A 14489-nucleotide genomic window follows, 5' to 3' on the forward strand; every position below is an offset into this window, starting at 1 on the left:
TGTTCTCTTGTTAATGTGTAGTGATGGTTTATACTGTGTTTCACAGGTACATTATAGCGAGGGCTTGGAGTCTATAAATGCCTTATAGCTATATAGCAGATTTGACAGATTATGATCAGCTGCTGTTGCCATTTAATGAACATACTATTTGATCTTTTTGTTTTATCACACTGAACATCACTATAAAAAACAATATTGCTACAGTTTAAGTTGAAACATGTTTATTAAACATTTTCAAAATAGCAAAAGACGGAGCTACACCTTTTTGGTAGGCTACAAACATTTTCCCCAATAGATTAAAGGGACTGTATGTAAGTTTATACACATACAAATGTTTTTTAATCGTTTTTAAAGGGACTGTTTGTAACTTCTTACATGTATAAATCACCTGGGTCGGTGTCCAATGTGCGCTTGCGTGTGGCAACGCTGTTCGGAGAAGACTCCAACACAAACTACACGGAAGCACCAAAACCTCAAAGTTATATCTAGTGAAGCCCGTCTTGCAAAACAGTGTTGGCCGCGGTCGTAGTACGCGGGGGAGACTGTAGCTTTGGTCTCCAGGGCCGGAGTCTCTGCTGCACTCTGCTCCTCTGCTCCTCTGCCTGTCTTCACTCAGCTCGCTCCACCTCACGTGCATGCGCACACAATACACACTGCAGAAGACTTCGTAGCCCAGAGAATATCTAGTGAATGTACAGGGGACGTTTGTGCAGAAATAACTGCTGCAGCTCCTCCAGACCGACAGAGGTTTCCCGTGTCTTAAGTGTCGGGGCTCTGCAGCGAGTTACTTTATCGTCTCCGACCCGGTGCCAGTGTCTTCCTCCGGCTGCGGTCGGTAGGGGCTGAAGCAGGAAAAGCCAGCACTAGGTTCAGCAGTGATTCATGGAGAGACCTCCGTCTGGTCAGCTAACATTACTGCCAAGCAGGTGAAATATACAGTGATATTGTGGTTTTAGCTGATGTGTGTCACCTCACTGTTTTGAGTGATGCTTGTTCATGTCTATGTAGAGCGAGCACAAGCGTGAGCCCGACGCTGACTTTTGTTGACTTAACGGCCACAGGTGTCGCAGTTAACAAGCATTTCTGATTAGCTAACGTTCTGTTAGAAATAAAATCCGCTAATGCCAACAATCGACCAGCCTCCACCACAAGTCAGACTCCAACATAAACTTCATGGAAGCACAAAACAACCAAAGTTATATCTAGTGAAGCCTGTCTTGCAAAACAGGAATGTAACTTACGTCGGGGGGGTGTGGGGGGGGGGGGGGGGGGGACGACGACGACTAAGATCAACATCGGCCGGGCCTTTGGTTCATGGAGCTACCTTCGTTTGGTAGGTTAATATTACTGCCAAGCATGTGAAATATATAGCGATATTGCGGTTTCAGCTGGCTAATGTTGCTAATGGTAATCAAAATGATGCCTGTCAATCAGACGCTCACGTCTACGTAATGTGAGCACGAGCGTGAGCAACAGGACGCGGACTGTCATTAACTTAACGGCCTCAGGTGTCACTGTCAACAAGCAATTTCTGATTCTTACATCTAGCCCCTTTTAAAGGTATAATATGCAAGAATGAACTAAAAAAAAAAAACAATGTATAGACTGATAAAAAATAATCCCTCTCAATCATCACTTGTGCCCCACTAAAAGTGTGTGGCGGTGTCTGTTTCTGCAGAGACCCTGCAGCCCTCTGCCTGTATTTTCTCTTTTCTTATTATTTTGCTTTAGTCGGGATGCTTCTGGGCGTCTGCAAACAGCCTTTAGGTCCCACGTAGGGATGTAAACCCCCGCCAATAACAGCACGCAGGGTGTGTGCAGCCCGTTCATGTGGTCAAATATCGCAGCTTTGTCACGCCCCTCAGCTTCTGATACCAATTGGTACAAGTCCCCCTTTAAGCGGCCGTATTTAACAATCAGAAAATAATGTTTTATTTCTCTGATTAGCTGCTTTGTTCTCAGTAACGCCGCTCCCTCTCTTCAGTCACTCTATAGATCGCTCGACCATTGTTTCTCTCTTTCTCCCTCTCGGCTTGTTGAGCCAATGAGGAGTGGCCAAATTTGAATGCAGTGTGTTTACAAACAACAACCGACAACGGTTGCATATTATACCTTTAATGCCGAATATGGGCATATGTAAGTAAATGTATTAAAAACAGGTTGATGTACATGCAGTTTTACTAATTAGTTTACGTGTTTATAGAGTTTAATTAACAGTTTTTAAACGAAAAATCAGTATCAGTTGATTTGATACGTTCCTTGTAGCCTAGAATTTTAAAGACCTTGGTGAAAGTTGCTGAGCATTATTTGAAGATGAAGATATTCATTCTTAACTTTTTCAGTGTGATTGAAGTGTAATTAATACATTTTAAAGGTGCTCAATAGGGAATTCAGAGCATTTCTATTGCCTCCACACGGCTCTCAACATGGTGACGGCTGAGCTGGTGGCTAGCAGCTAACGGGGCTAGCAGCTAACGGTGCTAACAGCGTTAATAGTGCAAACAAGGGCAACAGTGCATTTTACATTTTTTATAGTACTTTTTTTCCCCCACAAGATTGATCCAAGCTTTAAAATGAACCATTTTCTGTTATGGCTCTGTCTTACATGACTTCCTTTGAGGTTCAGACTACAGCCCAACAGTGAAAATGTTCATCATGAGTGTACAAAAATAGAATATAGGATAGAACAATACACATTTCAACTGTATTTTTTTTATTGATTAACTTGCTGACTATCAGATAATGTAAATGTTAAGTCCCAATACCTTGATAATGTCTGTTACAGTTTAATTTTGGTTTACTGTATCTTATTGTACGCATGCAGCATACAGAGATTCATAGCCCTTGCCCCTGACTAACAAATGTGAAATGCTTAATGTTCCCATTGCAATGTTGGAAATAACTTCTTGTAGATAAGTGCCTCCTTATTTGGTTGTCTGCTTCCATGAGAGTCACTGGGGGCTGCACAAAACACCTGCTATGGCTAACAGCAAGCTAATTGCAGTTCCCATAAGTGGACCATGTGATGTTGAGGTCAGAAAATGCATCTGATAGTTTTCACATTTTGTTGTGTTGTCTGTCTATTGTTCTGTCGTGGTTACTTTGAGAACATTATATTTTAACTAATTACAAGTTGACCAAACCAGTTATCACCCGATGTTATATTCCAGTATAGCTTTTCTGTTTACCATTTGTCAGTTGAGATCAGTAACCAAATATTCCTCATGGGTGATTAGCAAGTCCACCCTTTAAGTGCCATAAAAGGCCACGAAGCATGTTCGCCTAAACTCTGGGGAAAGAGCATTAGAAGTGTACTAATGACGAGGCTAAGACATCCTCTCATTCTACAGTAACTGTTGCCGCAGTGTTTGTCCTCAGCTGTGTTTGGACGACCAGAAAAAAATGGTGAGAACTTCACAAACAAAATTGTTTATTCCACTGTACTGTATGTTATTAACATTGTTAAATTCAACATGGAGTATTTCTAGAAGCTTTGCTGTGCTGATCTATTTCTCCTCTTGATAAAACTGCTCATATCCAATACTGCTAAACAACTCCCTTATTTTCTTCCACGCAGGCCAGCAAGTTAACACAAGAGCAGATCACAGAGTACAAAGGAGTTTTCGAGATGTTCGATGAAGAGGGAAATGGAGATGTGAAGACACAGGAGCTGGAGAGGCTGATGAGTTTAATGGGGATCAATCCTACAAAGAGAGAGCTCATCCAGATGGCCAAAGATGTGGACAAAGATGGTGAATATAAACCTGCAATGACTGTAAACCCTTTATTATGGAAATCATTCTGTATTATAACTAAGCTTTTTGACCTTTATGGGCCTCTGACTAAGTTTAAAATAATATAGATTAGGTAGTTAGGATATTATACACTCCTGTGACAGCACATCACTTCAACTTCCACTTTTTGGGGTATACATATATATATAATGTAATCCAGTACAACAGCCCTGCCATAAATCATACTGTATCTTTTTAAAGCATATAATGTTAATCATTTTGGTTGCACTGTGTCTGAAAGCTGCTGATCCAATTGTTGATTTCCATACGCCTTTAAATACTTTAAGCAATGCATTACATGTATTCTGGGCTGCATCTGGAGGTGAGGATGGAAGTAGAAGCTTTATCTGTCTAAAGTTCAGCCCAAACCAAGCAGGTAATTAAAATGTTAAATTAGACTCTGTAATGATAGCCTGGCCATTAACATTAGCTAAAGTGTAGGAAGGTAGATAAAATGGATGTTTGCCACTTGTTCTGATAAGGTTAACCCTCTGAGACCGACTTTACTCTCTTTCCGAGGCTGTAGCAGGTTCAATTTTATAGCTAGAGTGAAGGTACTGGTATCATATGAAACTAGAAAACCTATCCACTGGAATCCAGGAATCCGTTGGTACCAACCATGACATTCTAGCTTGTTGGGAAGGAGGCTAAATAACGCTTCAAAGTTGTGCTAAATTTTGGCGAGGAAAAACTGGCGTGGCCCTTTTCAAAAGGGTCCATTGACCTCTGACCTCAAGATTTGTGAATAAAAATGGGTTTTATGGGTACCCACGAGTCTCCCCTTTACAGACATGCCCACTTTATGATAATCACATGCAGTTTGGGGCAAAAAACATGCAGTTTTTGTAATGTAGTATTTTCGCCTATACTCAAATTGTGTATTTGAATATTTCTGCATACTGGGGTCCCTAAACAATCTTGGAATTACATAAATTAGGTATCACTGTAAAGCTGAGACTCTTGCGGATCCAAAGAGCCCAATTGTATTCATGTCTGATTATCTTAGTCCCCATAGTAGCCATTTCATTGTATTGACAATATTTTTTGAAACTTGACATCACTGTATAAAATGACCTGTGGTGACCTCTAGGATAATCACAGCCTCATGAAACTTTACAACCACAAACTACAGACCTAGAGCATTCAAAAGATGGATGGTTTTCCTAGCTAGATTGACAATAGGGGGGTTTCTGAGCAGTTTCCAGAACAGAAGTGCTCCCCATCTAATCGCCGAAAAATTAAATTCTTGCAGAAATCTCCAAATGTCAAAAGTTTTTTATACAAAATCACAGCATGGCTTTTTGAATGGTGTTCCTCAAGGTCTTTGGTGTCTTATTGTGGTATTCTGGAGGGATTATTGATATTTATTTATCAATTCTCGAGTGGTAAAAAATGGTTAAATTTAGCACCAAATCTGTGTGACAATTAGTATCAACCCAAAACATTACTGCAAGAATTTATGAGACATAATAGAGCATGGGAATAACCATCAAAAACTTATATCATCATGTTCTATGCTCATATACACTTTCACAATTTATTTTAATTGATTAATCTATTTATTGATTAATTGTTATTTTTTATTCATTACTAGAACAACTTGACACCCAGTGTTGAGCTGCATCTCAAATTAATCTTCAGGTTTCCAGCTTTCAGATGATGTACACCACTTCTATGTGACATCTACTGTTGACTATTTATCTACCACTGAACATCCACGGTCCCCCACCCCTACACCTTTAACACAGAGGGCTGAATGTTAAGGGGTTAAAGTGTTGAATTAGACTTTGTAATGATAGTCTGGCCATTAACATTAGCTAAAGTGTAAGGAGGTAGATAAAAACGGATGTTTGCCACTTGTTCTGATGCGGTTAATCTTAAGACGTATTTGTAAATACGTTTTGAAGGCGATCGAATCTGGATTTTAATTGCAAATCTAGATAGAATTTGGATTTATGCAACTTTTTAAAAGAGTAACAACTTCCAAAGTGCATTATAAAAAAACATAACATTATCTAATACTGCAGTATTCTGTTTGTACTGCAGGTTACCACATTAATCACTAGGTGTCAGTGTTTCACTATGTGTGAGTTAAAGCTAACATCCTGCAATAGGACAGTTGGAAAAGATTTGTTTAATTAAGATGTTATTTATTCGTTTCCAATTAAGATTCACACATTTTCCCTACAATTTACAGCCACAATCCAAACAATTAGTTCCCTAATAATAATAACAAATAGTTTCCTGCCATCACTTTGAAATGTAGTCACACAGAAAAGTCAGAAAATAAAATAAAAATCTCCAGTCACTGTCAAGTTGACTTGAATAGGGGCTTCATTATGTGCCCAGCAGAGCATTGAAATACTGCACAATGATTTACTGCTGTTGCAAGGTGAGGTGCAGGAGAGCAAGGTGAAAAGTCACGAAGAGAAATCATCACACTGGCAGGTAAGTATGCTTGAAAAATAAGGCAGACTTTTATTTTCAGTCTGTAAAAATTCCATCAAACAAAGGAAAAAACACATGGAGGGAAAATCATCCTCTGCATTCAGTTACACTGCTCACCACATGCCTGGTGCTGCTCTTTTTTACCACTCTTTTTCAAACTCTACTTTCACACATGGTCATATAACCTAACAGCCCGCCTTTCCAGTTCAAACTGGCTTATCAGGCGAATGCTGCCATCAGCTCAGACTGGAGACACCTGCAGTAAGAACCTGGGAAATCAGAGCACACCTGATTACACTTGGAGCCACTCAGTCCCTGTCAGTCAATTAACCCCTTAACTACCCACATAAGGAAAAACAAAGATAACTGTGATCAACCCCACTTGGCTTTACCAAACAGTTACTGAGGGAGTTGTTGCTTCCTCACATTTCACACCTCCTCCCCCTCTGGCTTACATAAGTCAGGCAAACGTGACAGATAATCAGCAATAAGGTTTTTCTTACCAGGACAGTGCTCTATGGTGAACTGGTATGGCTGGAGGGCTAGGCACCAACGCAGAATCCTTGCATTCTGATGCTGCTTGGATTGCATCCACTTCAAAGGTCTGTGGTCTGTCTGCAATACAAACTCTCTTCCCAAAAGGTAATACTTCAATGAATCAATAGCCCATTTTATAGCCAGTCCCTCCTTTTCCACAGTAGAGTACTTTTTCTCCCGGTCAAACAGTTTCTTACTTAAGAACAGGACAGGTTTCTCTTCACCAGGTTCCCCCTGAGCTAGCACCGCTCCTAGTCCAACACCGGAGGCATCAACCTGCACAAGGAATGCTTTCGTGAAGTCCGGGCTCTGCAACACAGGAGCTTGACAGATCTGCCTTTTCAATGCCTGGAAGGCACGTTCACATTCATCATTCCATATCACTTTCGAGGTTGATTTTTTTGTTAGTTCGGTGAGTGGTGCCGCCAATGTAGAGAAATGGGGAACAAACCTTCTGTACCACCCCACCAGTCCTAAAAAGGATCTCACTTGCTTCTTGGACAGGGGTCTTGGAATCATCTGTATGGCCTTTATCTTCTCTATTTGTGGCCTTATCTGCCCACGGCCGACCAGGTACCCAAGGTATTTCACCTCCTCCTGAGCCCAGGAACACTTGTTTGCATTCAGGGTCAGCCCGGCTTCCTGTATCTTGCTTAGGACGATTTCAAGATGCTGCAAGTGTTCTTCCCAGGATTTACTGTAGATTACCACATCATCAAGATAGGCAGCTGAAAACCTGGAGCAATCATTAAGAACAATGTCCATTAATCTTTGAAAGGTCGCAGGTGCGCCATGAAGGTCAAAGGGTAACACAGTGTACTGGAACAAGCCCATTCCTGGAATCTGGAACGCTGTGTATTCTTTGCAAGATGGGTCAAGAGGCACTTGCCAGTAACCTTTACAAAGGTCTAATGCTGTGATGTAGTTGGCTTTCCCGATTCTCTCTAGCAGCTCATCAATACGGGGCATGGGATATGAATCAAAACAGGAAATACTGTTCAGTTTCCTCATGTCGGAACAGAACCGAGGTTGAGTACAATTTTTCTTGGGAACAAGCACTATGGGGTTTGACCACTCACTTCTGGATGGTTCAATGACTCCCATGTCCAACATCATCTGCACCTCCTTCTTCAGTGGTTCCATCATTCGTTCTGCAATTCTGTAAGGCTTCAGGCGAACAGGTTTAGTGTCCTTCAGAACAATTTTGTGTTTTATCACATCAGTTCGGCCAGGTTTTTCTGAGAACAATGATGGGAAAGATTGTTTAAGCTCACCCAGTTGATGCCACTGATCCACACTCAGGTGCTCTGGAGGGATCTGGGGTTTACACTTCTCTCTGAAGGGCATCATGTCCGCTTCCTCAGCTTCCGCCACATCATCTTCAGATTGGACATCCTGGACCATCAGAACATGCTCTCCACCTGTTTCCAAGGGATTTCTTTCATGGTATTCCTTTAATAGGTTTACATGGAGCAGTTGCTTGTGTTTTTGTTTATCAGGACAGGAAATTTCATATGTTACTGGGCCCACCTTTCTGGTAACAGGATAGGGGCCTTGCCACTTCGCTAGTAACTTACTCGGCCCAGTAGGGAGCAGTACCAACACTTTCTGTCCAGTTTTCAGTTCTCTTTCTCGAGCATGTTTGTCGTACCATACCTTTTGTTTATGTTGAGCCTCCAGCATGTTTTCTTTGACTCTTTCTCTGCAACTTTCCAGTTTGTCTCGCATCTGCAGAATGTAGGAGATGATGTTCGTTGTTGGTGACGTTGCCACACCAGCCACCCAGTTCTCCTTCAGCATGTCCAAAGGGCCTCTCACCTGTCTGCCATACAACAGCTCAAAAGGGGAGAAACCAGTTGAAGCCTGGGGTACCTCTCGATATGCAAACAAAAGGAAAGGCAACCATTTATCCCAGTCTTTGCCAGTATCATCAACAAATTTTCTCAACATTTGTTTCAGGGTACCATTAAATCGCTCGACAAGACCATCGGTTTCAGGGTGGTAAGGAGTGGTTCTTATCCCTTTCACACCAAGTTGAGAATACAGTGACTTCATTAGATGTGACATAAAGTTTGAACCTTGATCTGTTAAGATCTCTTTAGGGATGCCAACTCTAGAGAATAACTCCACTAAACATCGAACTATATGTTTGACCTGAATGGAGCGCAGTGGATAAACATCTGGATATCTGGTTGCATAGTCACATATCACCAGGGCAAATTTGTGTCCTTTGCTACTCTTTGGCAGGGGACCAATGATATCCATGGCTATTCTCTCATAAGGCACACTCATAATAGGTAATGGTTGTAATTGGCCTCGATCTGAAATTTTGGTGGGGGCCACCACCTGGCAATCATGACATGTCTTGCAATACTCCAGTACCTCTTTGTATAACCCTGGCCAATAGAAGCGCTCAGCAATGCGGTTATAGGTTTTGGCCTGCCCTAAATGGCCAGCCCATGGAATAGTATGACCCAAATGCAGTATTACTTGACGATACTCTTTTGGAATAACAAGTCTGGGATTCTCAATGTCTGCCAAATACAAAAGGTTTTCTTTTATGACAAAGGGATCCCCAATTACACCTTTCAGCCCCCCTGTGCCAGCTTTTTGGACCCCATCTATTTCACAAACTTTTGCAAAGAGAGGTTTCAGAGAGGAGTCATTCTCCTGAATCTCTCTGAAATTGTCAGGGATTTGCCATTGTGGTTCAATGGGAGGAGTTAAAGGGAGAGAAGGGTCAGGACATTTAGCTTTATCAAGATTTCTGTTTTTCTCCTGACGACGCTGACGTTTTGTTTTCTTAACCTTATTTCCCCCTTTAAACAAACCATCATCTGCATCAGGTAGGGGTTCTAACCCCTTGGTGACAGAGCGAGTCACTACAGCACAAGAGTATGCTCTGGAGTTTTGCTGGACCAAATTGTCTAGCACAGGCAAATCTTCTCCAAGGATTACATCATATGCTAGGTGATCTAGCACACCAACAGTTAACATAAAGGCTTGCCCTTCAACCTCAATGATCACTTCTGCAGTTGGGTAATCTTTCCTACATCCATGAACACATGTGATATTTACATTTCGTTCAAAGTTAGTCAGTGAGTTGTGGAGTAGGCTGGACTTTACCAAAGTTTGCGAACTACCAGTGTCAGCCAGAGCCTTTGCCACATGACCGTTAACTGTGACATCTACTACATGTCTATGTGGAATCATTTCATTCTCATTAACATCATCATGGTCATCATTATCAGGACGAGGTACAGAACACAACTCAACTGTTTTTGATCTTTTTAAAGGACAAAATGAAGCTTTGTGGCCAGGTTGCTGACAGTAAAAACATGTGAAGTTAGGTTTCAAGTTTGAATGTACAGGTTTCTTACCAACCCCAATGTCCTTATTGTCCACAACAGGCAAACCGTAAGGTTTGGTCTCCCCAAACCTTGACTTCCCAACAGTCAACTTTTTCCTTGAAGGGTCCCCGTGAGCAGCTGTGTAGCGTTCTGCCAGGTCCGCTGCTTCCTCTCCTGTCTGGGGATCGTTCTCCTTTACCCAGGTGCGAATGTCTGGTTGGAGCACACGGAGGTATTGCTCCAAAACAATAGACTCACCAATCTGCTCCTTAGTGCGGCTGTTTGGTCGCATCCATCGTTTATAAAGTCCCTTTATCCGGTTGTAGGTTTCACGGACTGTTTCTCCCACTGGCACAATAGTGCTCCGGAAACGCTGTCTGTAAGTCTCCTCTGTCACATTGAACTTCATTAACACTGCTGCTTTAACGGCCTCGTAGGATTCAGCTTGTTCTTCGTCCATTCCAGCATAAGCATCAAGAGCTTTTCCCGTCAATAAGGTGACCACTCTGGCTGCCCACTCCACTGGCTGCCACCCCCATGTTCTGGCCATCCGCTCAAACCGAACAAAGAAGCTCTCTGGATCTTCACCTTCTTTGAAGTCAGGTATTCTTGGTTCACTGACATGGGGCCTGACAGACCGGGTTGGTGGAGAAGCACGCTGTTGCTGCTGAGGCAACAGTTGCTGTAATGAGGAGACAGGCCCACTAGCTTGAAGTGGAATGAATTTCTTTGGTTCTTTAACTGTGGGCAGGTGCATGGAGGTTTCAGCTTGCAGCTTTAAAACACCAGCAGGTATAGCATGAGGATAATGTTGGTCAGGCTGTTCATATTGTTCATCTGACATCCAGTCCTGCGTCGACTTTGCTCCCATCTCACCTCTTAGCTGTTTAATCTGATCAAAAAGTACCGCTTCAGTTTGTCTAGACCGTCGCATAAACTCTCTCATTTCTTCAAAAAAGTCTGTGGCAGAGAGTTCTTCACTAGCAACACGGTCTATAAGTATTTTTGGCCGTACCACTGGTTCTTCTTCTTCATCTCCAGCGGCCATGGCTCCATCAAGTGGTGGCTCAAACTCCACTGTCCTTTCAGCATTCTTTCTCTCCATTTCTGCCAAGGTGGATTTCTTCGGCCGACCTCTTCCACGTACTGCACCTCTCATTTAGTCAGCATTCCAACACCAACTCGACACAGGCGTATTAGATCCCACCACTGCCACCAATTGTTGCAAGGTGAGGTGCAGGAGAGCAAGGTGAAAAGTCACGAAGAGAAATCATCACACTGGCAGGTAAGTATGCTTGAAAAATAAGGCAGACTTTTATTTTCAGTCTGTAAAAATTCCATCAAACAAAGGAAAAAAACATATGGAGGGAAAATCATCCTCTGCATTCAGTTACACTGCTCACCACATGCCTGGTGCTGCTCTTTTTTACCACTCTTTTTCAAACTCTACTTTCACACATGGTCATATAACCTAACAGCCCGCCTTTCCAGTTCAAACTGGCTTATCAGGCGAATGCTGCCATCAGCTCAGACTGGAGACACCTGCAGTAAGAACCTGGGAAATCAGAGCACACCTGATTACACTTGGAGCCACTCAGTCCCTGTCAGTCAATTAACCCCTTAACTACCCACATAAGGAAAAACAAAGATAACTGTGATCAACCCCACTTGGCTTTACCAAACAGTTACTGAGGGAGTTGTTGCTTCCTCACAACTGCCTTCTGCTAATTGAAGGAGGACATCTTTTGAGCTGACTATTTCTAGTATAACTTTTATGTCAAATGAAGTTCCCTGTACATTAGGGCTAACCTTAACTAACACATTTTTAATTTGACATTTCCGTTCCTGTTTCCTTCTTTATGCCTTCCATCTCTCTCTGAACTGAAAAGAAAAAAGAACAAATATAATGCTTCCATTTTCATTAATTCTATTTTGGCATTTCAATGTCAAAGATGTATTGCAGAAATATTTTGCTTTACAATAAATTGTGATTAATGATGACTCAATTCTAGCTGTTAAACAGATTTTTAAATGTCAGCCTCATACAATTTAATGCTTTTTTTAAAAAAAAATCCAAATACAATAATCTATCTAAAATGTTTTGGTTCTTATAAAAATGTAAGAAAACGAAAGATGTTTTGCTAAAATATCCATCTTTTTTCAGGATAATTCATCTATTATTACCTCTGGTGTTTTTCAGAAATACATTTTGTTGGGATGCAGATAATTGTGGTTAGATAATGCAAAGGCTGTGATGTTGTGATTACGTACTTAAATCACATTATCTCTAACGTATTGCTTTTCTCTTCTATCCACCAAGCTATCAAACAAAAGTTGCTGTGCTGCACACTGATAATGATGTTTCGTTTAAACTGATTATTTTTGTGACACTTTAGGTAAAGGGTTATTTAACTGTGACAGCTTCCTGGGTCTGATGGCGCTGTACAACGAAAGAACCAAGAACCAGAACGCTGAACTCAGAGCTGCTTTTAAAGTGTTTGACAAAGAGGCCAAAGGGTATATTGACTGGAACACACTCAAGTAAGAATAACATAAGTGATAGAAAAGCAAAACATAAACATTTCCCCTTCACTGAATAGGTACATTCTTTATTAACACTTAACATGATCTATTGTATACTGGATTACACTGCACTATCAACTAGTGACACGTAATTATTTATTTTGAGCTCAAATTAGAATCCAGATAAAACAAATGAAATTAAAAAAGAAATGATGCCCACCAGTTTGTGTTAGCATTATCTTATTATCATCATGTTCCTTCAGTGTTTCCTTCATGTATTCATCTCCAGATATGTACTGATGAACGCAGGGGAACCACTTAATGAGATTGAGGCAGAGCAGATGATGAAGGAGGCGGATAAAGATGGAGATGGAACCATCAATTATGAAGGTTTGGATGTATATTTTACCTACAGGATATAACCACTCTAAAGAAACTTGTATTTTCTTGAAAATATAAATTTAATGTTAGATAGTTATAATTGTGTTACTGTTTTGTTTCGTATACATTTTGTAATTTTATGTTTAATTTCTTTCTGTCAGATTCAGTCAGAATTGTTCCAGTCTTAAAGTAATTACTATTCAACAAGATAAATCCATTATGTTTTTACAAATGTATGTATGTATGTGTACATTTAAATTAGAACACTACAGCCTTCATCAATTTTATAATTATTATTATTTTTTATAAAGATTTCTTTTTATTAGTGAAAGGCTTATTTTACAATTCAATTTCAAGGTGTATCAACATTTCTTTTTAGTTTTTAAAACAAATATTCAAACCAGATAAATAAAATAAAATCACATAAGAAATTAATAATTATAGGGAAAAAATTTGGTAATGATATATTATTGATAATGAACCTAACCTTGTATCGAATATACTTTACATAATAATAATAATAATAATGAGTAAATGAAAATATAAAAATATAAGATACATTCAAAGTAATGATTGAAATAATAAAGAAAAATGAATAGAAAAAAACATAAAACCATGTAAACAAATATATACATATTGAATACATTTTATATAAATAATAAACACATATCTAGTGCACATACATGTTTATAAATCTGAATGCGTTAGTAATGATCATGGTTTGAAGAAATAATAATAGAAAACAAAACTGCATATCCCCTCCCCCCCATTTCTTGTGATAGTTTGTGGTAACAGAACTCGTATCCAAAAATGTGTAAACTTTCATGAAAAGTTACACTGTTGTTTGCTAATGTTTCAGATTGACTCCAGAACTCTTTAACCTGTCAACTACTGTTGTGTATTAAGAAATTAAATTACAAAATGACATGATATCATAGTGTAATTTCTGTGACAAGGATTGCATTTATGTAAAAAAAAAAAAAAAAATGTATTAAAAAATGCCTGAATACACTTGTATATTAAAAAATGTGTCCTAAGATTGAAATAAATGTGAAGACGAGGTAATAAGTCAATAATACAAATATTTACTTCTGATTTTTTTCAGAATTTGTGGCCATGATGACCGGAGACTCATTCAAAATGAGCTGAAGACTGTGTGCATATTCTGCAGCTGTTGTGTTACAAGTACACACAATTATAAAAGAAATATTATACTACAACAAACAAGTATATTGTGTTCAACATATTTCTAGTCGTAGGCTACAAATGTCATGTGTGCAATCACATGAATAACTGTGCAAATCCTTTGAAATTAAAGTAAAAGAAATCTATTTAAGTGTTTTGTCTGTTTTGTTATACAGTCAATTCAGAGAGTTTAAAGAGTAGACATCATAGGGTTAAGTTCCTCAGAGCTGCCACCCGGATGCAGTCATTCACATGGGCTCTGACAGCATCT

The 14489-nt window shown here is 40.0% G+C and overlaps 1 protein-coding gene across 1 annotated transcript; it reads left to right on the plus strand.

Annotated features, from left to right (window-relative positions):
* The first annotated feature begins 962 nt into the window (after positions 1-962).
* Positions 963-14364, plus strand: LOC119487339 (calglandulin-like). Its single transcript, XM_037768141.1, has 5 exons — positions 963-3405; positions 3578-3752; positions 12526-12670; positions 12942-13042; positions 14139-14364. Exons 1-5 carry the CDS (start codon positions 3403-3405, stop codon positions 14180-14182), a joined length of 468 nt encoding a protein of 155 aa, XP_037624069.1. The 5' UTR covers positions 963-3402; the 3' UTR covers positions 14183-14364.
* Positions 14365-14489: the final 125 nt, after the last annotated feature.

This window comes from Sebastes umbrosus, chromosome 1, assembly GCF_015220745.1.
Source record: "Sebastes umbrosus isolate fSebUmb1 chromosome 1, fSebUmb1.pri, whole genome shotgun sequence".
Lineage (NCBI taxonomy): Eukaryota > Metazoa > Chordata > Actinopteri > Perciformes > Sebastidae > Sebastes > Sebastes umbrosus.